The sequence below is a fragment of the Cololabis saira genome, chromosome 17 (genome assembly GCF_033807715.1).
Source record: "Cololabis saira isolate AMF1-May2022 chromosome 17, fColSai1.1, whole genome shotgun sequence".
Classification (NCBI taxonomy): Eukaryota; Metazoa; Chordata; class Actinopteri; order Beloniformes; family Belonidae; genus Cololabis; species Cololabis saira.
Genome location: NC_084603.1, coordinates 24,639,203 through 24,664,212, shown reverse-complemented (window position 1 = coordinate 24,664,212; position 25,010 = coordinate 24,639,203). Strand labels below are relative to the sequence as shown.

Here is a 25,010-nt window from a genome sequence, read left to right as displayed (position 1 = left end):
CATACTCAATTTCAAGCTACTGTAAAATACTCAAATATTTTCACTGTATCCATCAATTTGTAACACGGAAGCTGTATTCGATCTCTGTGATTATAGAAAATGACTTGGAACATTTTTCTCCCTTCCTGCCAGGCGGTAGTGTCTGCAGCCATGCCAGATACAATATCTAAAGAAACAGATTCATTATAAACACTCCTCTGAATGAAGACACTGTCACATTTTTGAGGACTGGATAATCAGTGTGTGATTTGGCTGTCTTGGTTACATTGTGCATTTACTGTTGGGAATCGGTGTGGTTTGGTGAATTTAACGTTTTTTTTTTCCTCTTGTCTCTCTCTAGCTGCCTCGGAGGGGAGAGTCAACGGTGGGGAGGATTTCTTTCAGAAGGTGAGTGTGTAGTCTGCCCTTGGATAATGTTTTTCTTTGTCTTTGGGTTGTGTTCAAGCCTGCTGAGCAGCACTTCTCTCCTGGTAAGGGAGCAGGTGTCAGGTGCTCCTCCGGTCGCTCCTAATTACAAACCCCAACGAATAAAAACAGTGGAACGTCACTGACGTTAAACCCCTGCAGGGCTCCGGTGCTTAAACGCAGCTGACACAACACTCGGGGCCCTTTTCGCTTACATAATGTGGCATGATATACCAGATTATCTGGAGTTTACGATGGTGTTAAACACAGGCCCGATCAGGACAGCGTGGCCTGGATGGCTTTTATCATTAGTGTTTTGATAACTGCTCTCACGTTTCACCGCAGGATTGTCAGTGGTCTTAAATAATCTCAAATGATCTCCTTAAAGGGGGCGTATTGTGGGAAATCATGTGTTTGTGATTAAAAGCATATGCTTGGGTGAGAATTAACTAACAAAGCTTTGAGATAACACAACATTGTCTTTTTGTCTGAGTCTAAAAATATGTAATTCAGCGAACTGATTAGACGTGCAGGGTACCGTGACATCAGGAGTAGAATTATCTACTGTACCCTCCTCACACACATATCTCAAAAGATGCATACACCAGCATCCTAGCTCAACTCCCTGCAACCAGCTGCTATGAACTGAGCTGTAAAGACATGCAGTACTTTACAGTATCCAAGCTTATTAAAAGTCGACGTGAAATATTGATCACAATTAGGGCTGGGTATCGATTCAAATGTCAAGAATCGATTCGATTCCGATTTTTATTATTCAGAATCGATTATCATGATTCGATCCGATTTGATACTGATTTGGCTTAGTGTTATTTAAAATATTTTTGAGCTGTTGCCTGAATTATATGACTGTAAAATAACTAGTGAAATAATAATTTCACAATAATTATTGTGAAATAACTAAGAAATAAATAACTCAAACAGGCCTTTCAATATCCATTTAAAGTGCAAAAAAGAAAGAAATTGCAACAGTTCATGCAGTAAACAAATCATTTTAGCTTATCTAATTTATTCTGTCACCACGCACACATATTGCCATGAAGCACCTGGCATTTTTCAGAAGTGTCATGACAAACTGTGTGTCCGACTACTGGGATTAAAGTTCACCTGGCGAAAATGATGAGGGGAAAAAAAAAAATTTATCTTTAGACATAAGAATCGATTTTTAGGAATTAATATGAGAATCGTTTTAGAATCGGAAAATCGATTTTTTTTCAACACAGGCCTAATCACAATAAAGGATTCAACCCAAAATGGGCTCATAAACATACATGTACAAATATGCATATTATGATGTGTTATGTGTAGGGCTGTGGATTGATTCAAATGTCAAGATTCCGATTCTTAAGATTCAGAACCGATTATCTTGATTTGATTCAATTTGATCCGATATCGATTTGGGTTAGTGTTATTAAAAATGTTTTTTTGAGTTGTTACCTGAATGTTACCTGTGTACTGTAGGTATGCAACATAGTATTATTGAGATTCAACAGCAGGTATTGGCAGTTAATGATGGCTGTAAGGACCAATCGCCCTCCCAATATGCTGATATAGTTTCTTTCAGAAACATCGTGTGGGGCAGAATTACTAAACAGATCCAGGGCAGCAAACAGTGCACTGCTATTAGGACACTAACCAGCTCTTTGTTAACGCTGCCGCTACTCTTCGACACCATGTTCGTTGTTTGATAGTTTTACATGCCTGAATTAAATGACGTGACTACTGGGATTAAAGTTCACCGGGTGAAAATGTAATAATAAAAACAATTATCTTTAGACATATAAATAGATTATTAGGAATTAATATGAGAATCGATTTAGAATCGGAAAATCTTATTTTTTTTAACACAGGGCTAGTTATGTGTAATATCAGTCTTAAAAATCTGATAGTTTTACAAGCTGAGGTATTACTGGTGTCCTACAGTCACCGCAGTCCTGCGACTGAAGACCTGATGCCGTGATATTTTGGATAACTAATCCCCACGCTGACGAGGTTTTGGATACTTTGAAAACAACTTTAAATAAATTGGACAGGGAAAATAAAACCCTGATGAACAGGAACAAACAGGATAAGAAAAGGAAAAATAGAATAGAGACTGGGTGCATATTGAAAGAGATCGTAATGGGAAGCACATGAACGCTTGTCACACCTCTTCAACAGACTGTAAAATTACTGTATCAATAAACAATATTTACGGTGCCGTACATGTCTCTGAACTGGCAGGAGGATTTTTCCGACACATTTGGTTTCATTTAGTTAAACTCTTGTTGAATTGTGTGCAACTTGTTCAATTTATTATTTTATCTCCTTTTTTTTTCTTTTCAACATTGACATCATGTATGAAATTACAGTTTCTAAACGTGAATTCAATCCAGATGATCAGTTTGGGTTTAACAACAAAATTCCAGCTTTTTAACACTAGCATCAGAACCTGTATTGGTAAAGTGTCTCTCCTTTTGAAATAGCAATGATTTCTTTTCTCTCTTAACTTGGCCTCCTGCTCGTGGTGAACTTCCTCCTATAGTACGTTAATGCGCTGAAATTAAATAAACGCTAGACGGCGGTTTGTTTTAATGTTCCCCCTTTTGTCTATTTTTCATATTTGATTTTGAGGTCTGGATGCTGCGTAAAATGTCAGAGGAAGAGGCAATTGAACCGTCCTTGGAAGTGCTTTTCAAAAACCAAGTAATGCAAACCAGGCGCCTCGTGATTCCCAACGTTGGAATTTGAACAGGAACTCTGGATGCGCTGTGCCGTAGATCTGCCCTCCGCCGCTCTTGGTTTACATACGAGTGTTACCTTCCCAAAATTTGATATGGATATCTGCCTTTTTCCATAGAGCCTTTCGGACAAAAGACAACTATCAGTCTGCGTCTTTGGCTTGGCCGTCGTCAGAACCTGCTCAGAGAAGTGCTCGTTACTAAGGACACGGTCGAATAGTAATACAAATAAATAAAATAAGGGTCTCATCAGAGTCTTTTCCACATCAATTTTCCTTAATCTCACTGGCACACATCATGAGGTTGGGGAAAGCTGAGAGGATTATATTTGTGAGGACTTGGACAAAGATGCCTCAGTTCTGATCAGGGTCAGAACACTTGGACAACGCTGTGATGCGGGTCTGCAGCAGTGAGGACACGGCTGGTTAAGAGGAAAAACAAACAAGGAAATTAATAAATAAAATTACTCCATACTTATTTACGTGAATCACATTTGGCAAGTGTGACTTTAAATGCTGCGGCTGCAAGGAATTGTGGGCTGGGATGAACTATTCTCCTTTCACAAAGGATACTCCAGTAATTCCTGGGCTAAAGGAGATGAAAAAGGAAGCATTAGAGCTCCTTTCTTCTCATGTATAGTGCGTAGAAAGAATTAGGGCTGTGCGATTAATCGATTTTAAATCTAAATCGGATTTATTAATCAAGACGTTGTTAAAAAAAGGAAAAACGATTTTCCTTTTTTGCAGCTGGCTGCATGCGTCTAGTCATCTTTGTTTGGTCAAGAAAATTGTAATTGTTGTCACTTTACTAAACTCAAGGAGGATTTACAGTATCTTTCAATTGCACTTCATTCCTAATAGGGAAATGTGTTTGCTATTTTTCTTTAAAAAGAAATATAAAATATTTGAAACAATTTATTCCATTGTCTTTTGTAGTTTTACCAAAAAAATCGAAATCGAAAATCGGGTTTTCAGAGAAAAAAATCTGGATTTTATTTTTGTCCAAGATCGCCCAGCACTAGAAAGAATAGAGTCCGAGTGTTGGAAGCCCCTGGACCCCCTCAAACCAGCCCTGCCTAATCAAAGCTGAACAAAATTAATATACATCTGTTTGCTGCTTTATTTCTTCTCTGAGTGAAAACAGTGTCAACTTTACAGATCAGTGCAAATGTTTTAGGCTCTGTAGTCTTGTTTACTTGATTTCTCGACCATTCATATTTAATTTTCAGTCTCTTAAGATGAAAACAGAAAATGCTGTGATTCCAGGGGCAGACCAGATGTTTCCTACTTTTTGTATAGAAAACCCATATTGATCAACCTCAACTTATTTCCAGGATTAACATTTTTATAAAACTGTCAATCATTCAGACTGGTAATAACAGTTGGAGACACGCAGAGCAAAAATGTTTGACGGACGAATTGATAGAGGCAGCTGGTAAACGCTGCACGTTTCAGTGCTGTCTAAACCGTGGCTCCTTGACCACTTTAATTACATCAACGTGGCCCTGCGGGGAAATGAATGTTGCCCACCTTTTCTGATTTAAAAAAATTCATCCAGCTCTTATTATAACTGCCACCTTGATACCTACGTGACATGTCCTGCAGCTGGGAACTTTCCTGAACAAAAAAAATAACTGTTCAGTCTGAAAGTAGATGTCGGGGGTGTCAACTTGAATTTTCTCTACACCTGTTTGTGTTGGCAGGCTGGCAAGGATCAGTAAAGCGGGACTACTAAAGGAATGTTTTTATTGTAGGGTTTCCATTTGGACAACTTTTGATAGCGTGATCGCCGTATATGCCCCGTTAGTCAGAAAAATAAACACCAACTGTGACTGTGGAACAGTATTGTTGAAAGAATATGGATGAGGTTTGTGAAATACCTTGACGTTGATGAAAGTGGAAACTCTTAGTTGGGTCACTTGCTGCCTGTCCAACACACCCATGTGTTGCACGTAATCAGAGACTAATAAAGTACACGCATTGAATTTCCCCTCCGTCACATAAGAGAGCATGTGCTGTACTTTTGACGCACACACTTTTTTTAATTTTTTTTATTTTTTGTAACTCACTTAGCTTTGGGAATGATATTAAAAGTTCAGTCACTGACGAGAGCAGAATAAAATGATCCGCCCACGCACTTTCTCCCCGGGCCCCTGTCTTACTCACTGGCTGCTGGACTTCCTGGAGTGCACAGCATCATTTTGCAAACGGTCCGCCCTGTTCGTGTCGTGAGTGGAAAAGCGAAGACAGCAGCAGATGAGGAGCCGATCACATGACTGTGCCCCAGTTGGGAAATTACCCATGTGCAAGTCTCACATGATGAGGTCTCTCCAGTTACATTCTTCTGTCATCTCAGTCTTTTTTGGCGCTCGCGCTCTCTCTCTCTCCTTCTTTTGCTCGTCTAATTTCTTCGCTCTCCTGCGGTATTGATGTCATTTTATTTTCGCACTCTATTAAACCTCTGGTGTCTCGCTGCTTTTCAACCTGGCATAACTAGGGAGTTATACTACAAATTAAGTTTCTTATTATTTAATGGCAAACTTGCATCAGTAAAAGATTTGGGCCGGGATCTGTTAATGTGAAATCCCCATGCAGAGCAGCGAGCTCTGTGTCGAGTCAAGAGGCCCGGCTGGTTAAGACGATAACTGTGTGCCACAGAACAGCTTATGATGGATTTGAGTGGAGCGATGCCTTTGAACCCCGAGCCAGCTCATCCCTGATCCCGTTCCATCTCTTCTTCCCAGAGGTTGTGGTTCTGTGGAGAATGCCAGGCTTGACATAAAAGTGCAAGTGAAGTTTGCTCTGAAGCTGAGCATTGTCGTTTTAATTTGTTTTATAGCAGAAAGCATCTTGTATTTCTGTGAGCTGAAACACAGCACGCAAACACGTGTAAACAAATGTTTGTTAAAATAATCACGTCGTCTAGTCGAGGATTTCTACTGTTGACTGAACTTCAGCGGCGGTTATTACAACATTTCCCTCCTTGTAATGTGTGCAGTCTTTTCATAACGGTTTGTATATGTTAGTATTGGCTAAGAGGGCTAATGGGGCTGTAGCCGTGAGTTAGCACTTTGATTGTTAACACGACTGTCGAGTCTCATGGGGACGCTTGAGTCACTGTTGTCAGACCCGAGCTCTGCTGTTCTTTCAGTCTCTTAACTGGCCTCACAATAACTTTACACCCACCGACACCCTTCGCTGTCCCCCCGATGTGTGATCACGCACACATTCACAGACATGCACGTTCCAGCTGAATAAACAGCTGCAGCATTGCGACGGGATCCAGGAAACAAGCCCCTGCTATGTCGATTTGCCGCAGCACCGTACGTACACACGTCAACTTAAATCAAATGCACGTGCTTTCTATGTGGACGTTTTTCCTTAATGATATCCTGCGTGATTTGAGCAGCTCTATGCACATCTGCACGCACCAGCTGCAAAACCTCTGATGGCCAATCATCGTATCAGGCTCATGCCATGAAAGCCGTCAGCCAGAATAATTTCTGGATTCACCTGTTTCACAGGGAGCGTGGAGACATGGTGGAATGCTAAATGTATAACTTGCTTAATTTGTGCAAATATCTTGACCCATTTGAGAGGTATTTGCAAGCGCCTTCGTAAAAATAAACACCATCCTCCCTTTAAAATGGTGTGTGGTCTGACAGAAATCAGTCCCATCTGTAGAGCGCTGCCAAGAACAGCAAAGCTGGACAGGAAACAGGTTTCTCCGAACAAAGCCCTTTTTTAACAGAACGATGACGATGCAGATGCTATAATGTTTGATGATTTTAGGAGAGTATAATTGAGGGTGTGAAAATGTGCCATATTTGAAATGAGACCTTACCAGGTTCCTGCACTGAATTGTAATTTCCACATGTTTTAAAAAAGAAAACAAAGTGAACTTCCATTATAAATGATCACTTTTTAAAGAACTTTTTTTTTTAATTACATTTTGTATGAAATCACTGTCGGTCATTGCTGTTGGCTTCATCACCGCCCCTGTAATTACGCTGACATCTTTACAGCGAGCTGCTGTTACATTTGTTAAATTATGGCTTTCCAACCGAATGCTTCCACGACCGAAAAAAGACATTGTTTTGCAAAAACGGTTGGTGAAATGCTGAGATTCTCCGAAGGAAAGATTTTTCCGCATCACTGGGAACAGAGTGTTCTTTAAATCGTGTTGTAAAACATCCAGCTGTTGCTGCGAGCATGTGAACCCAGTCGGGGTAGAAATTGTTTGCATCCAGCTCCGGGGTAAACGTGATTTATTGTCCATCCTCTATTATGCCAGATGGTGATGAGAAGGTGTCTTGTAATAGATTAAAGTAACTTCTGACTCAAGATACCATGAAACCCGGGAAGGGGGAAAAAAACAAATCAGGCTTTGGTTTCAGGCCTGAATTTCACACCGTGCGAGCTCATTGTGAGCGAGTAGACTGATATTATTGCACAGCTGTAGAGAGGCCTGCTGAGAGGAGGGACACCAGTGTTTACAACGGAACAATAACGGGGATCCTAGATGCATAACTGGGCAGCGCTTTAAGTTCAGTAACTTCAGTTACACCACAGAGGGATTTCCTTATAAATGCTTAAGTCCTCCGTAGGAATCTCCCTTAATGTTCATGGTACAATATAACAATCATTCTGTTTTGAATTCTTTAGTAGAAACTGGAGATGAATGTGGTTTGTTTCACCAAGATAAATGATAAAATGAGTGAAGGGATGCTTTTTTTGCTGCCATAAGATCTGAAAGTTTTGTCTTATGTACTAAAAAGAAGCAGGAATGGCAAAAAAACATGGTTAATTATGTTGTTTTTGTTGGCTTTTGTAAATTGCATTGTGTTGTGCAGGGATGTTGTTAAGCTATGCTAATTTTATTTCTAAGTGTTTCTGTTATGGATGAAAAATAATTTCTGATATCCAAATGGTTATTATATAGCAAGACATCTAATGGTCTTTTATCATATCTTGTATTAACTGACTGCTGCTGGAATTAAAAACAGTGGATTCACTTTTATAGTCTTAGTTTTGATCAGTTTTGATCAAATTATTATATATGTATATATGTATATATATATATATATATATATATATATATTCAAAAACAATCCTAAACTTGAAACGTGGTTTTTAATTGATGTTAATTACTCCAGGGTCTTCTGGTGGTCCAGTTTTCCACTCGTGGGTCAGTGGTAGAGGTGGCGATTTGAGTCTGCCTGTTTTTATGTGATTTATAGTCTTCAGTGTAGAAAATCAGCGAGGCCTGAAAGGGCTTCCAATCAACCATCACCAACTTGAGGCACACTGCTGCGGAGCAAAGAGAATCGCATGTCGGACCTTTCAGTACTGGCCCCGTGTTTTCCAGGTGTGCCGGTGTGGCAGAGGAAGAGCTGTCAAACTTTATTTTCGAGGATGTAAAACAGACAACATGACTTCCAGACGGGCATGTAATGGAATTTAAGCACTCCGTCTTTTGATTCACACACAAAGAGAACTTTTTATTTGTTTTATCTTTGACTTAAAAAAAAAAAGAAAAAGACTTGCTTGGGGGAATAAAAATAAAGCCTTTTGGTTAGTTGTTAGAAGTGCTTATAATTCTAACACCTACAGGGAGAGCTAATGGATCTTAATGCGTCCCGACTCCCAACACTGAGTTTAATGCAGTGGGCCGCCGAGGCAGCTTAAGTGGCAGGCGCTGTTCGTGTTTTGGTTAAAGGTCGGTCCTCTAGTGCTTCATCACTTGGCTGAAACGTCGCAAACTTTGAGAATTTCATATCTTCTCCACCCTGAAAACACAAACCCCTGGAAGTTAATAAAACAAACAGAAGACTGCAGGACGTTGGTGAAAACATGGAGCACATCGAGGACAAAGCCATTAGGAGACAGCAGCTCGGTCTCCCATTTTATGTTTTTCTTCCTTTTTCTTTCCCTCCTCCACTAGCATTAACCACTTCTCAGGACAAGGTCGTCCTGAAAGGGTTTGTTTGTGGATTTTGTAGGCCAGAAATCCAAGCAAGGTGAGCTTCCTTGTGGTCAAAGAGCAGGTTAGAGATTTCCCATTTCCTCTTACTGGAATGCTTACGGCCTCAAAACCAACTCCTTGCCCTCCCCCCCAGCAGTTTGCTTTTTTTCCCCCTCAGTGATACATATGCTTCTGCTTACACTACGCAGATCTGTAAAGCACTCTCGCATAAATCGGTTTTAGTATTTTTCATACTTTCCCAAACACAAAAGTGTCCTCACAGCTCTGTTTTCACTTAGTTGTTTTTTTTTATAAGATTGCAATATCTGGGTATTAAGCAGAACCAAAGAAGTGGCTGGAAATGCCTTAAATGTTTGAGCTGATTGAGATTTATTTGGACCACTGATGGACCTCGATATAAGCTCCAGATTCCTTAAAGATATAGGCTTTTTTAATATTCCTTTTATTCCTCTTTAACTATCTGGTACTAGTATCTTGATTCATATGTTCTCTACATTCACCACGGTGAGTGTTTTCTCAGATGTCACAGCTCTCCACATGCCAAGCTCAGAAAAATCTACATCCAGACATCACAATGGTCCTTTGTTATACTGACTGCACCTATGGGACACAAGGTTTTTGCATCCGTTATTGGTAATAATCAGATTATAGTTCAGATGATGATGCTTTCCTGAGCAAACGCTCGCCTGATGTGAGCAGGACAGTCTGGAGTATAATACTGTCCAAATGTTAGAGTGATGACTGAAAAGAATGAAGATTTTTTTGTTGTTTTTGTTTCCCAGCCAGGACACAGTATTGGTCAATACCGACATCGTTCATAAACTAACGTCAACCTTTCTTCACTCTGTTGCAGATCATGGATGAGACCCAAACGCAGATAGCCTGGCCTTCCAAGCTCAAAATCGGAGCCAAGTCCAAAAAAGGTGAATGTTTTTTTTGGTTTGTTTAACTTTCGTTTTTTTTTTTTACATTTTATAATAAATATTAAGAGCTGCTATTCGTGGATGTTGGTTGGGAACAAGGTTGAATTAAAAATGAGCATTTAGCAGCACATTAGCTGTGAGTCAAGGTTGTGAAGGGAGGGACTTGTTGTGTGCACTTCTTTCATTTCAACTTGGTATTGGTGACTGCTGCATTTTTGCTGCTTACTTTCTACACTCTTTAGCATGTATGTGTGCTTGTGTTTTGGTTTTTTATCTGTTGAGGACTGTGTGACTCTGCCCATCACAAAGTGTATCAGAGAGAAGAGGCAGGTGAAGTGAAGATGGCTCAACCAAAGGGCTCATCTCACCCTGCATGTTTCTTGTATCAAACGAGGTAAAAGTGCAGAGTCCCAGTTTGTCTATTTCATTCATCAAGTAGCAGAGCTGATGATGAAGGTGCTCTATTTGGGATTTTTGGGATATTTGATAACAAATATTTGTAATCTTCTCTATAAGGGGGATTAGAGTTATTAGTTTATCAGCTATTTCCCATAACTTCTCAGTGTTCTCATCTATTGGTGCTATTTTTAGATTGATTCATACTTGTACAGGAAGCATCTATTGAACTTACTGGAAACGTGGGAAGATGTTATTTTCTGATATTGTCTGATGCATCTGAGACGCTGCTTTTTGGCAAATGATAATTTGGAATCTTTTGTCAGCATTGTTTCCGTCACTGACATCCTCTTGGTCCTTGTTACTCCTAACATCATGAAGTAGGTGCAGTGTTTAATGTTTAGTTAACTGCTGTCTGGAGAAACAGCAAGTGATGCAGCTTCAAAACACAAGTGCCAAACCATCTTACTTTCAGGTTGAGGCTCATGTGGAACGAAGATTTGTTGCAGTTCCTCGACTGGCCACTGGAAGCTGACTGGCAAAAGTGAATCGACCTTCATCGAAAATGTCCAACGTTGCAGCACAAATAAACATATTTACAGCGTGGTTAAAAAAAACCATTTAGGTCTAGGTTTGATTTCCCCTGCATGACAACTCTGAAGGGAGAGTTTGTTTTTTTTATGTTTCATTCCAGGAGTTTATATAGAGCAATAAATGTATCTCTGATATGATTGATTGGTAGTCAGCTCAGTCAGGGCTGAGTCACGCTACGCGCTCAGAGTAGCAATCAGCCGTTTGTGTGAACCCGGCGTCGGCTAATCCTAGCAGTCATTTTTGATTTCAGCATCCAGTCAACACGTGAAACGGGATATTCCGCTGTAAACATCTGCGGCTATTTTGGCGGGGATCAGAGGAGCTGGTAGCCAAAGCTATCTTTGATTGACGTACGGTGGCCGTCTTCCCATTGGCTCTCCGGGCAACGTGGCTGTGCATAGCACGAAGAAAAAGATGCTTCAATATCTTCATAAACCAATGGGTCATGTGATTAATGCTTTGTCTAAAAATGTTCACAGTCGATAGTAATAGACCGTAAAAAACAATGCACGAGGCATCGGCCACTTGATCCATTGGTTTATAAAGAGCGGCTTTGAAACCTCTTTTTACTGACTATAGAAAATAAATAATGAATTATTATATTGTTTTCCTTTTATGGCACACTGCCATGTTGCTCTGGAAGCCGACGGGAAAACGGCCACCGTTGCTGTCGTCACCAGCTCCTTCAACCGACCCACATCGGAAGAACTGACGGCAGATGTTTCCAGAAGAATATCCAGCTTTACATGTCGTGTTGGTGGATAAATCAGAAATGAGTGCTGTGTTGAGCCCACGCTGGGTTAGTACACACTGCCGGTTACAATGTGAAGACGACTAGCCATTAGAGAGCCAACTGTCAATTAAAAGGCTACGCCTCATATTACAAATAAGTGTAATTCTTTGTTTAAATTCACCTGATGTGGTTCAAAAAACTAACCACCGCCAGAGTTGTTGTGGACGTGAAATAAAGAAAACAATCGAGAGCAGTTTTTTGAACAAGGCTGTAAATATGTTTATTAAAAATGACTTAAAAAAAGCAGATGCTTGTTGCGACATTTTCTGTGTTAGATTTACCCAGGTCAATATTAATTGTTGCTTGTTGGACCAAAGTTTGCCATCTCCAGGCTTTCAGGACAGGACTTTGACATGTAATAACACAACAACAAAAACATGTTTTGTGTAAAGCAGGGATATTTGTCTGCTATTGTATTATTGCAATTTGAAAAATATCTTTTTCAGGGAAATGGCATAAAAACAATTATTTGTTTGATTAATTGTGAGTAAGCTATGAAACTATTTTGATTAATTGCTATTGAACAATGTGATTGATTGGCAGCTCTAATGTACATGACTGTCTCAGAAAATTAGAATATTGTGATAAAGTTCTTTATTTTCTGTAATGCAATTTAAAAAAAAAAAAAAAAAAAAAAAAAAAGAAAAAAAAAAAAAAATGTCCTACATTCTGGATTAATTACAAATCAACTGAAATATTGCAAGCCTTTTATTATTTTAATATTGCTGATTATGGCTTACAGTTTAAGATTAAGATTCCCAGAATATTCTAATTTTTTGAGATAGGATATTTGAGTTTTCTTAAGCTGTAAACCATGATCAGCAATATTCAAATAATAAAAGGCTTGCAATATTTCAGTTGATTTGTAATGAATCCAGAATGTATGACATTTTTGCATTACAGCAAATAAAGGACTTTATATAACAATATTCTAATTTTCTGAGACAGTCCTGTATATGCTTCATTCACAAGTGTGTGATCTGATCTATTTAAAAAGTTGCAATCAGGCAAGAAAAGTGCAGATTTTTTTCTTTTCTTGGAATAAACCTGGTTCTTCTGATCTTCCATCCCGTGTCCACCAGTGAAAGTATGAAGAACAAACATTGTTTGATGATCAGAGCGGTCCTCTAGCAGAAACAAGTACCTGAATCAATTATTCTGCTGCTTCCACTGCTCGTGTGAGACGAGAGAATGTTGGAATGTGTTGTACTGAACTAACATCTGAATTTGAGTTTTTGGTTTCCAAACTTGGAGTAAATGAGTTGGTGTTACTTTAGTCAAGAACATGGTCTTAGGAAACTCATTGGAATAACATGTGCATGAGGGAAGCATTTGAATGCTGGACTTGCATTCTTTATTACATTAATTGAGCAGTTTGAGAAGATAAAAGCTTGCATGTTTTTCGGTCCGCACAGCCAGTTCCTTCATCCGCACGTAGAACTTTGGGATTTGGCCGTGGAGGCGGAGGTGTGGGAGTTGCTTGTACTAGAGCTCACACATTTATTGGCAAAGTTGTTCCAGCGCCCCGTTGCCAATAAAAGATTATCACGGTTATTTAAAGCTCTTCCGGGAGAGGGGAGAGGCGGGGATGGAGGAGGAGGAAGGGGGACGGATAGGTGTAGCCTTGCCCACTTTGTTTCCCCCAGGAGGATTGCTAGTGTATGTCTTCAAACCAGATGTGCGATCCATTGACATTATGTAACTTCCGCAGTCACTCAGCTCAGACAAATGTTGATGGGATTACATCGGTATCGTTAACATTTTTCTCTCTGATACTTAATCAACTTGAAGTGCTGGCAGTTCTTTCGCCCACAGCCCTCCCTTCGCCCCAAGCATTAGTTCATTCACAAAACCTGCCCTCCAACCAACCGGGAAAGATGTTATGTCCACATTCTGGAGATATTTTTGTCACATTCAGCCCCGTTGTGTAAGTCAATGGGGGTGAAGTTTAAGGGGAATGTTGGATAATCACTTTTGTCTTATAAGCATTTATGAGGGTAACAGGCATGCAGATTTATTTCTGCTTTAGCAAACGAGGAGAAAGGGCAGCAAGGATTTTGCTTCTTTTACAGGCTTAAATTATGCTGCGGTTGAACGGATACATCACCTGGTGTTTAAATCGTCACAGAAGCTATCATTAAAAATACTCGAGACAATGAGTCACATTCCATTCATCCCTCATCACTGAAAGTTTGATGAGATGACACAAAACTTGCCCTGACCTTAAAATAGCAGATAACAGAGCAGTTTCATTGGTGGATCTCTTTTTTTTTTTCTCAGCATTTTTTTCAAAATATAAAGTCAAGCTCCTTTTAAAGGCGTTAGTTATTTTGTTTTCTCAGGGTTCTGTGCAGTGTCATGTTTCATGTGACGTCTGGAATCCATCACATTGTGCAGGATTGCAGCAGATGTGAGGGGTTGTGTCTGTTTGTAAGCTCTCTGCACACAGACGCGCTCCATCAAAATGCCAGCTACTTGATTTCATTCATCACCTGCAGCTCCATATCTCATCCACCTGCGCAAGTGCGATAAGGCAGGCCGTTGGCGGCCGCAGCACGCCATCGGCAATTTAATGTAGCGGGGACTCGTGTCCACAGGACTGTGCTGCCGTTCAGGAGCCGTGTGACGGAGCGGCCAGCGCCGTGGCATGTCTAAACTCTTAAGTTTCAAGCTTTGTTTGTATGTGATAATCATCAAACTCCTACATGGTTTGCAAGGTTTGCCTGTTTCTGCAGATGTTTCGAATGGGGGTGGGAAAAAAAGAAAGAAAAAAAAAAACACACACCAAGCCAAACTGGCTCAATTCTTTTCATTTGTGTGGCATTTTCAAGTGAAGCTGGAAAAAATGCTTCAGCTTTGCCAGCAGCAGCAGGAGAACGCTCTCAGCCGAGAGGCTTTGTCTCCGTCAAGTGAAAACGCTGTAAATATCTGAGCAACTGTGAACGCTCACCGCTTTTATAGATGAAGGTCTGGCCTTGTTGTTGTTTGTTTTTATAGGTGTTGTGTGCCACATTAGGAATTAGGGTGTTCATTCTTTTTTTATTCCACAATCAATCATTGAGAATAGAAAAAGCTCAGAGCACGCTGCACTTCAAAAATGCGGGGGTGTTCTACATCACAACTGCAACAGTCATTTGTGCTGGCTAATGTTTCCCAGATGTGCCGTGCAGGTTGGAGGGAGGACACTCGGAAGGTCCATGCTCCCTCTAATGGCCACAGCCGGGGCTGCAGGAGGAAGTTGAGGGAGTTGTGTTGTTAACAGCTAAATGATGGGGAAGCTTCCTGGAAGCGGTGCTGAGGCTGAGATGGGTCTGAAACACCTTTTACTGCAGTTTCTTTTTTTATTTCTTTAGTTAGGTTTTCTTCTTTACCCCTCATAAAATGTGAGAGCTGCTATTGCTCCTTTTTATTTGATGGATTATCGCCATGGAGAGGGTGTTGAGTTTGCCCATTTCCTGTCAACATCAAATATCAATGTTTGGTTTTGCGTGTTTGTAGTCATTTCGTACTTTTGATGGCATATAGGAGTGAACTAACTTCTCTCTCTCTTTTCCTGGCTATTCTTATGTCTGACCTGTTCTATGTTTTTCACTCCTAAGCTCTTCAAAATATCAGCATGCAACTGTGGTTCGTTCTGAGGTGCCAGTGAATTTGCAACAATAAATCAGATTCAGTGTGTCTTACCTGAAGCTTGTACTGTAAATCTGATATTCAGTGTGTGTGTCGGGTGGGAGGGTTATTCCTAGTAGGGAGCTCAGCGGACTTCCTGCTGCTCAGTATGCTTAACACAGGGGCAATGTGCTGTGAGAGTTATAGTGCAGTTAGGATTTGTTTTGTATGTGTGCCTGCGTGCTTGCGTGTTGTCTGGGGTTTTGACACCCAGAGTGGCCAGGTGTAGACACTGGATATAGTTTGGATTTATCAAGAGACTTGTTGCAATTCTTGCCAATACTCTAATCCAGTGTCTCCCAACCTGGGGTCCGGGCCCCCCCTGGGGGGGCGCCTGAGATCTCTGGGGGTGGCGCGAAACTTTGTCTGCTTTGAGGATATGCAGTTGTAAAAATTATATTTGCACATGTTAAATAAATAAAAAATCATAATAACACTAATGGAATACAGTAATCCAAGTCTGTATAAACCCACTTAGAAATATATTTTGGTCATTTTAAAATACTAAGTTATTTATCAGGATAAAAACTTAAAAACGTATTATTATATCATTATTCAACATTTAATCATACTACTACTCCGACAGGTTGTTAAAGGAAAAATGTTTAAAAAAATGTGCTCTCATATTAAAAGAGACATTTTTTTTTTTTAGAAATATTTTTATGTCCTTGCAATTTTTTTTGTGCGTATTTTATACATTGGTTACACAAAAGGAAGGTGAGAAAAACTTAGTACAGGGTAAACCAAAGAGAAATGTATCAAAAAAACATAATTAATGTAAATTTTTTCAATTAAAGGTTTGTAACGAATAACTTTACACTTTTGCTGCTAGTACGTACGGGTCGGGGGGCCCGGCTGGTCTTAGACACAAGTAGGGGGAACAAGGAAAAAAGGTTGGGAACCACTGCTCTAATCAATACTACACTTTTTATTTAAAGTAAAACATAAACCTAGTGAGCATCTCTACCAAACTATATCATATTGTCAGCTGGATATAAGGACAGCAGTCACACATGCTACTATTTTGTTGGACCGTTTTTAGTTCCAGAGTTGCATACATTTCTTGCCAAAGTCTTGTAACAGTGATGGAGAGTCAGACAGTTGTGTTAAATCTTCTACAGCATATCCTGAATATTCTCAGGGCAGTAAAGGGCCAATCCATGTGTAACTACTCTGCTCTGAACTACTTTTTTAAACCTGATGAATCTTGGCACTTTTCATGTTGGAAAGACCGAGATGTTGTTTTTTTGGGGCTCGTAACGCTGGAGCAACGGATCTGGCCAAGTGAAATAACCTCACATCATGATACATAATACACAGGCTTGCATGGGAGGCGCTGCGTCTGATGGATGAAACACTTTATCTGCCATTCTTCTTATCCTGAATCACCCATCACCCTTTAAGAGCAGAAGTCTTGACTCATTAAACCACATGTGGGTTAAATCAATCAATACACCCTCTAGTAAACCGAGGCTTGTTTTCCCACCCCATTAACCTTACTGAAAGTAATTTTCTTAAAGCTCCACAGTTGGTACCGTATGTCCCAGTACCCGGAGGTCTCTCTCCATTGTTGAGATGCTCCTGCTTTGATTGTCTCCTGTTGATTTGATTTAATTAGATATCACCAGGGTTTAAATGGATCTCCGATCACCATCATTTCAGATATTTCTTATTCCTCTTTGACCACCCCCTCACCCTTCCCCTCCCCCTCAATTAGACCATCTCCCTCTGTATTTTTAGCTTTTAATAATGCTGTAAATCCCAGTTTTTATAGGTTCCATCTTTTCCACAACCACAGGATTGGTCCTGACATGGCTTCTTAAGGAATGAGAAGCCACTCATTGCATCCGTTTGGGTTGGATGACTTATCACCAGCTGAAAGATATTAATCACTGTCGTGTCTCTTGCATGTTTATTTAATTAAATTCAGTTAGTGATTTTTATTTATTTATTTATTTTTGTTGGCCAGGCAGACCTATTTCCATCAAATCAGACACAACTGCTAATTTTCTATGCTTCTCCTGTCTTCACTTGCTTGGATCTGCATTCCCAGTATTGCTAAGACATTTGTTATATATGATTTAATATTTTGAGACATCTGTGTGACAGATTTGCACACGAGAAAAGCAAAGTGTCACTGTCTTCTATTTATGCTTTAGATTCTACCATCAGAGTAGTGTTTGTGTTAGCTGCGCAGAATGACAAATTGGCTGAATTTAATTCCGCAGGGTCCACCATCATCATCATGCAGGCTGGTTGCTTGCCGACTTCAATAAGACTATTGATATCAAAGCAGCAATTATCGCTGCAGAGCTTTTCTCTGATGCGCTGTAATTTGCTGACAATTGCAGGCCGCTGTGGCACATTTGGTTAAATGGTTTTTAAACTTGTGTCCCACTTTCACATTGTGTCTCTGTGCTCTATCAGTCCTGAGTCACTCGCTTGCACAGACGCACACTAAACACATGCTCTGTCTCTCTCTGCAGATCCACACATCAAAGTCTGTGGCAAGAGGGACAACGTGAGAGAAGCCAAAGACAGAATAATGTCCGTCCTTGACACAAAGGTATGGTAAACACCTGTACTGCAGTGAAGATGGGCTTTGTGTGCACGCATGCAAGTTTTTCCTTCGTTTCTGTAGCGTTCTTACTCTGGTCCTGTTGCTCAGTAGGGATGATTCTTTTTTTTTTTCACCTCAGTCCAAGTGACAGATTGCAGACTGCAGCATGGTATGACTTTATTTCTAGATGCTCATATCCCAAGGATTATAGTTTGTGCACGCAAGCTTCATCTCCATGGAAACACAATACATAAATAAATACCTGGACAACTGTGAAGTGGCGCCCCCTGGGGACAGGGAATCATCTTTGCACTTTAAGCAGCCAGACAGAAAATAAACATGCAAAAAACCCAGTTTATTCACATTTAGTTGTTTTGCATGTTTTATTTCCAGTAGACAAAGCAGTGCAACATAATTTGAGCTAATATATTATGATTTTCTTTTTTCTTTTTTTGAACAACTTTAGCATGAAGGGTGTCTTCAAAGGAGATGGCTTTTATTTATTTACTTAAGTTAGGAATTTAAGATTTATTTTATTGATTTTAAAAAGGAGGTTATATTACAGATTATTTTGACAATAATGATTGCAGCAAGTAGTGTACCTGCGAAGTTAAAAAAAAAATTCAGGTACTTTAAAATGAGTCTTTGATATCTCAAGTCATCAACGTTTCACTGGGCCTTCTCATTGTGGTTGTTAGAGTAACAGGGTAACTCTGAAGATGGACGTCTCCCACACGGAGCACTCCCACGTTATTGGCAAGGGTGGCAACAACATCAAGAGGGTGATGGAGGAGACGGGCTGCCACATCCATTTCCCAGACTCTAACAGGAACAACCAGGCAGAGAAAAGCAATCAGGTTTGATTTATTTTTTTGTGAAACTCTTGCAGCTTAATTATGTTTTCAGTGTAAGCTGTTCAGCTTGTGCAGCCTTGGCTGTTTTTAATCATCACCCCTCTAGAACTAATTTTTTTCTTCTGCAGTAGAGTAAGTTGTTAGGTTGACCCGAGTGTGCAGACAGCCAGTCCATTTACTATCACAGGCTCTCAGAGAGCTGGCCCAATGGACTGTTTTTATTGGCCAGCACAGAGCAAGGCAGCATGTCTTTTGGGGGGGGGGGGGGGGGCTTTGCCGGAAATCTCTAGAAAAGTAGGAGGATCCTGCTGTAATTACCGTTAAATCAAGGTATGACAAGTTCGGGGGTGTTGTGTCAGCTGCTCCCCAAATACCTGGGTATAATAGTACCCATATCCACTTTGAAGGTCTGCTGACTTCAAAGTTTGATGGAAGTGCACTTGGAATATTCTGCATCTTTGAACTTCTCAGTGCGTTATTAGATTATTCAATGCCTTCCAGAGTTACTCTGATGATGCAAGTGTAGACTGATTAATGGTAAGAAACTCCCTTTAAGTCCTCGACTCCTTAAGTTGTCTGTTTTTCAAAAGCTTTCAGATTCTTGTACGATACAGTCCATTTTCTGTAAGGCAGACGACTTGAAGCTACTGGGACCTGGGATGTTCTCCGAGCCCGCTTTTAAATCTATCTGTTCAAATCTATGATTTCTGCCCAGTTCAGCTCCAGAGTTGAACCATACCGGACTGTTTTATGTCCATTTAACCATGTTGATCTTATGACAGTAGAGGCCAAAAACAAGTAATTTATTCTGGATTATTTATTCTAGCAGCTCTGTAGATCACATGTTTGCTCAGTCCTCACGAATGATTTTATGTGAAAGGTGAAAAGGACAAGAGGAGAATAATTATCATGTTTTTTTATTACCATGGCAATGACTGTAACTTCTCATCTGTGTGTCTGTGTTGAAACGACGGTCACCTAAAGTATAGCAGCTGCGTTCGTAATTGCAGAGATTCGCGCTATCATTAGAAGTGTACAAGATAACTTTCCCATTGTGATGACGAGTCTCAAAACATCTCATAATATGAAGGGGTGAAGTTCCAGGTTTAGAACATTTACATAATTTTATTGTTAACAGGTGTCCATCGCGGGGCAGCCAGGAGGAGTGGAGGCAGCTCGTGTAAAAATAAGGGTGAGTTGGAACTCGGCCACACTTTTGCCTACAGGGGATACTCCACCCAGAATATTGAGCAGCACACTTTCATTCTTTTTAGACATGTAATGTTGTACTTTTGACCCTCATAAAGTGCTGCATTGGCTCAGTTCCTTTGGATTTCTTTTCTTTCTTTTCCATATTTTGCCAGTCGTGTAACTTTTTCTGCCTGAGTTTGCACGGTCAAATGTTTGGATTGAAATCATTTATTCTGAAAAAGGAAAAACAACGTACAGTACCACTCCTCTGATGTGGAGGGTCCCTGTTTTGGGCACGAGTGGTCACCTTGTCATTTCTCTCCATCAGCCAAACAGCTGCCAACATTTGCTTATAATCTTTGTTGGTGTCACACAACTCTTGATTATTGTCCCATTTTTTGTGCTATGAGTGGATGTTATTCATCAGACTCCAAATTCCAAGTTCCGCATCTCATCCTAAAGTAGAAAAGAGGTAATCCTGCATTTCAGGCGCAGTCTCTGCATTTCTTGAAAGCCACAAGCACCATTCCTAACTTATTCTCAGACCACTTCCTCAGTCCAGTTGTAAAATACAAGCACGAGCCTCAACTTCTTTGGCAAGCCCCATGTCCAAGCCATTTTCATCTTTAGCTTAGATTTATCTGGAATCCCAACCTCCAGTTTCAGTGGGCAGAGGACCTCTATTCTCGTTTTGAGCTGTTACATCTGAACTTTCGCCGTGTTTCAACACCACGGCAGCTGTCTACAGCGAATGCACTCCTCCACTGGGACCCGACCAAAACCAACAAGGCTGTGTTTGCTTGCGAGGAAGACTGTGTGTGAGTGAAGCTCTTGCTTGAGAGAGAGCAGAGAAGATTATGCTGTTGGTTTGTGCAGTGTGTACTGGCAAATGTTAGCGTGCTCGCATATCCATACTTCTTCATGCTTAATGGGTGTTTTCATGTGCAACAAGGCACAACCCAGTTCATCTACTTGTTTTTTTTGGTGGTTGGAAAGAAGAATAATCAAACCTAACCGGCAAGTTTATAACATAAGCTGCAGAGAACCACAAAGATCTCCAAAGAAGACGGTCAACAGACAAGTTTCCCTCTCTGGCAGTTCGGCCTTTTCAGGCGTTCTGCGTGACTTCTGTGTCGTGTGTGGAAAGTGTTGTGATTTTCATTGCATGTTCCACCTTCACATACAAAGTCACGAGCACTGGTCTGCATGAAACCCCAATCTTGGCTGCAGCTGTGTGTTTTTTGCAGTTTTGCATTGTAGTTTAATTTTCAGAGGAGCTGAGCATCAGGGAAGTGTTTCTCCAGTAAAAATTCAGAATATTAAAAAAATTTTCACATCAGCCTCATATCTGTAAAGAATATGCATTTCACCACAGTTTCAGTGTGTAGGCACACTGAAACTGGCACACTTGATTCAGCTTAACAGGTTTCCCATTGCAGTCTGGCACATTTTACACCTCATACCATTACATTTCATATCCGCCATGGATTACATACGATTATGTGTATTTATTACCATTAACAAGGCCAAAAGCTATAGAAAAGATTATGTAGGCAGTGTGAATATGAACATGTAGCTGCTAGACAACAGTTCAGTAATGCAGACCTTAACACTCACCTACACCATGATGCTCAAATAGCTTGAATACTGTTCAAACACACAGTATTGAGTAGGTTGATTGTATTACACTTAAATTGTACCAACCTGCCAAGTCGTACCATTTACATGCAGCTTGTTTGTTTATTGATGTATTTATTTTTCACATTTTTGCCAGCCAACCTCCTCATGTTGGACCACAGAAACTCAGTACCCCATCTAGTGGTACAAAGTGGTCCTACAAGGTGGTACGGTTTGGTGCAAAACAAAACCTAAAACCTACACATTCTGAAGAATACTTCATCATTTCCAGACACACTTTAGCCAGGAAATTTCCAAGCATAATTGTCCATACTAGACAGACCAAATTTTCTGCTAAGTTTATTTCACTATCTCCACAGTCTCTGGTGAGTTCATAACAAGTTAAAGGTTGCTGTCTCATACTTGTTTGTTTACTTATTTGTTAAAGAAGCTGGATCTTTTTTGCCATTTTCAGCATGTTATAAGCAAAGCACAACAATTTCAGCAGCTTGCTTTTGAAAATAAAGTGCCATCTGTAGGTCTCGTGCAATTTATAATTTTTTTCCCCCGATTCAATATAAAATCGGATTTTTATAAAGACTGACTAGCTGGCTGGATGTGTCCAGAGGGAACCCAAAGCTGCAGACATGTTTAGCTCTAGGCAGTTGCAGGCCGCAGTAAAATGTGTTTCAGTATCTACAGCCCCACTTCTCCTTCTTCTACATGTTGTGTGTGGCCCTTTCAGACCACACTTCCTGCTGCTCCTCTTGAGACCGGAGGTGCTCCGGTTAGTTACTTCTGACATAGTTGTGCAAGTAACACAGGCTATGTCCCTTTTTAAGAAGGTCAGTGCACTAACATGTTCTCCTGCCATTGTAAACCCGTCTCGGGTGGAGACTCCAGTCTGTAAGAAGTAAGTTGTTCATTTGATGGATTCTTGGGGGATTTCCTGCAGCGTTCAGAGGTGGAGCAGGTGATGAAAGGTCTGGCCAGTTGCTTTACCTCAAAGATATTTTCATCCTTCTTCATCTTTCGCCCTTATGCCAAGCGCACTGAGGCCTTTAAACAACACTTTTTGATTGAATACATGTGAAACTCCGGTTTGCCAGGAAGATTCCTTTTAAGAAAAAAAAAAAAAAAAAGAAAAAAGGCTGAAGTCAGCTCCGCCATAAAAATCGGCCTATTCTTCATTCAGAGACCAACTCCTGCTGCTCTACTGGTCCTCTCCTGCATTTTCCTCCATACTGACCTAAATTTCCCGAGCCCTCAGAGAGCAAGCGCTGAAACATGATATAAATGTAAGCCCAAGCACATATGGGATTGATCAGGGGTGCATTTCTTTGGTCAGAGCAATTCAAGCTGCTTGCCCTTCACTGGCAGCCAAAACTGTAGTGGCACTATGCCCAAGACTCAGTGTTTGGATAAAACAGTGTATGAGCATATTCATTTATTGAGTGTGTGTGTGTGTGTGTGTGCACACACACCCACCTCTTATAGATGAGTCCCTCTGCGATGTCTCTCCCATGCATGAACGAGGATGTGTGCATGTGATGAAGCCTTCCTGTCAGCATCTATTTTGTTTGAATGACAGCTCTCAGGCACGAAACGAGAGCTGGTGTCTGCTGCTAAGACTGTGGTTTTATTGAGTGACTTGAAATTTGATGTGTGAGAAACAACAGAACAAAAATTATGTTTTTCCTGACATTTAATGGAAACTGGCAGATACCGCCATAGTCCCGCACATGCTTCATAAAGTCAGGGAGTTCATTCATCCTATTTCCTTACCTTCTCTGGAATTATTTGAGCTGACACATTTACATGCCAGGATCTGCCACCTTTTTCCTAAAGGAATGGCGGCCCACAAGTTTGAGCTCCCACAAGTATACAACTGGAAAGAAATCACTGTTTAGCTTCTCTGTTTTTACTTGATCAGTCTGAATGACAGCTGCTAGATTGCATTTGTAACTTTTAGGAAGAAATGGTGGCTCCATCTATTTTGCTGCTTCTTGGAGCAGTTTTCTAACTTAAAGGAGCTTAACAGCTGCGCATCAACTCAGTATTTTAGTTGATATTTCATGATTTGTTTCAGTGCACATTCATAAATCTCCTTCTCTCTTCTGTTTCTGTCTTCTCCTGTCCCCGTACCTCAGGAGCTGCTGCCTCTCGTGCTGTCATTCGAGCTTCCGGCCATCATGCAGTCAGATCCGAGCTCCCCCACAGTGCAGCACATCTCACAGACCTACAACCTCACCGTTTCCTTTAAACCCCCAACGCGCCTCTACAGGGCCACTGGCGTCGTTCGTGGCTCGCAGAATAATGCCAATGCAGTCAAGGTAAGGAGAAAAGCTCATGTCCTCGTCTCGTACGGCAGATGTTTAATCAACTTAAACACATTTTGTCGTAGTTAAATTAATCCGAATGCCGCTTTTTCCAAAAACACCAGGAGTTAAAGGAAAATTTGGGCCGCCAAAGTATTTAAAACTGACTGGTATGTGAGCAGAGCTGTTGCAACATTTCAGTTTTATTCCACTGGTTTATAAGACAAGCCACAGACAAAGAGGAAAAAAAAAAAAAAAGGTTTGCACAAAGGAAGGCCCACCAACACTGTCAGTGTTTCTCACTTTTCTCATCAAAACCACCTCATAACTCCTCAGCACTGCAGGGCCAGGAACGTGCTGAAAGATGTTTGCTTGCTTGAGCTGGACGGCTACTGATTTTGGTCTCCACTGAAGACGAGACGCCGTCCCTCCTTTTGCAAAAGCAAGTTCACATGTCGTCCTGGAGTTAAACTTCTACTCCACATTGATCATGGACTCCCTTGTTTTGGTTCCTCTCTCTATTTCCGTTCAAAATAATAATACGTACCAAAATATGACACACAGATGTATTTCCCCAACTTGCATCTGATCTGAAGCCAGTTAAAGCTGGAGAAAGTGTCTTCCCATCGTCTCTGCCAACAAACCTCTTTTCCCCCTAATTCATCATTACTGAGCTAATCTCCGTTTGCCATTTGGATTATATGCGTCCATTTATTCACGGGTGCTCCTTCACATCTGTGTGCAGACGCATGCTGCTCTATATATTGATCCGTGCGCACCAAATGTATGCATATGCAAAACTCAGCTGGCCCTGAGAGTGTGGTGGGTCTGAAGGATCCGCCAGGACCGGGAAGCGTGCCAGAAGAGATCCCGAGGATCAGAGGGATATGTGTGCTATGTTGTGTGGTTTTATGAGACCTTTGGAACACCTTAGAGGGTTGCCAAAACCACTGTGGGTTGTTGTCTA

The 25,010-nt window shown here is 40.7% G+C and overlaps 1 protein-coding gene across 2 annotated transcripts in view; it reads left to right on the top strand.

Annotated features, from left to right (window-relative positions):
• Nucleotides 1-25,010, top strand: part of LOC133463440 (protein bicaudal C homolog 1-like) — a 72,694-nt gene that overhangs the window by 25,724 nt on the left and 21,960 nt on the right. For both annotated transcript variants that reach the window (XM_061744984.1, XM_061744983.1), the window contains exons 2-7: nucleotides 341-387; nucleotides 9,982-10,051; nucleotides 17,990-18,069; nucleotides 18,762-18,920; nucleotides 20,056-20,109; nucleotides 23,876-24,058. In XM_061744984.1, the coding sequence (XP_061600968.1) occupies nucleotides 341-387; nucleotides 9,982-10,051; nucleotides 17,990-18,069; nucleotides 18,762-18,920; nucleotides 20,056-20,109; nucleotides 23,876-24,058 (593 nt within the window). The remainder of the gene's footprint in view (nucleotides 1-340; nucleotides 388-9,981; nucleotides 10,052-17,989; nucleotides 18,070-18,761; nucleotides 18,921-20,055; nucleotides 20,110-23,875; nucleotides 24,059-25,010) is intronic.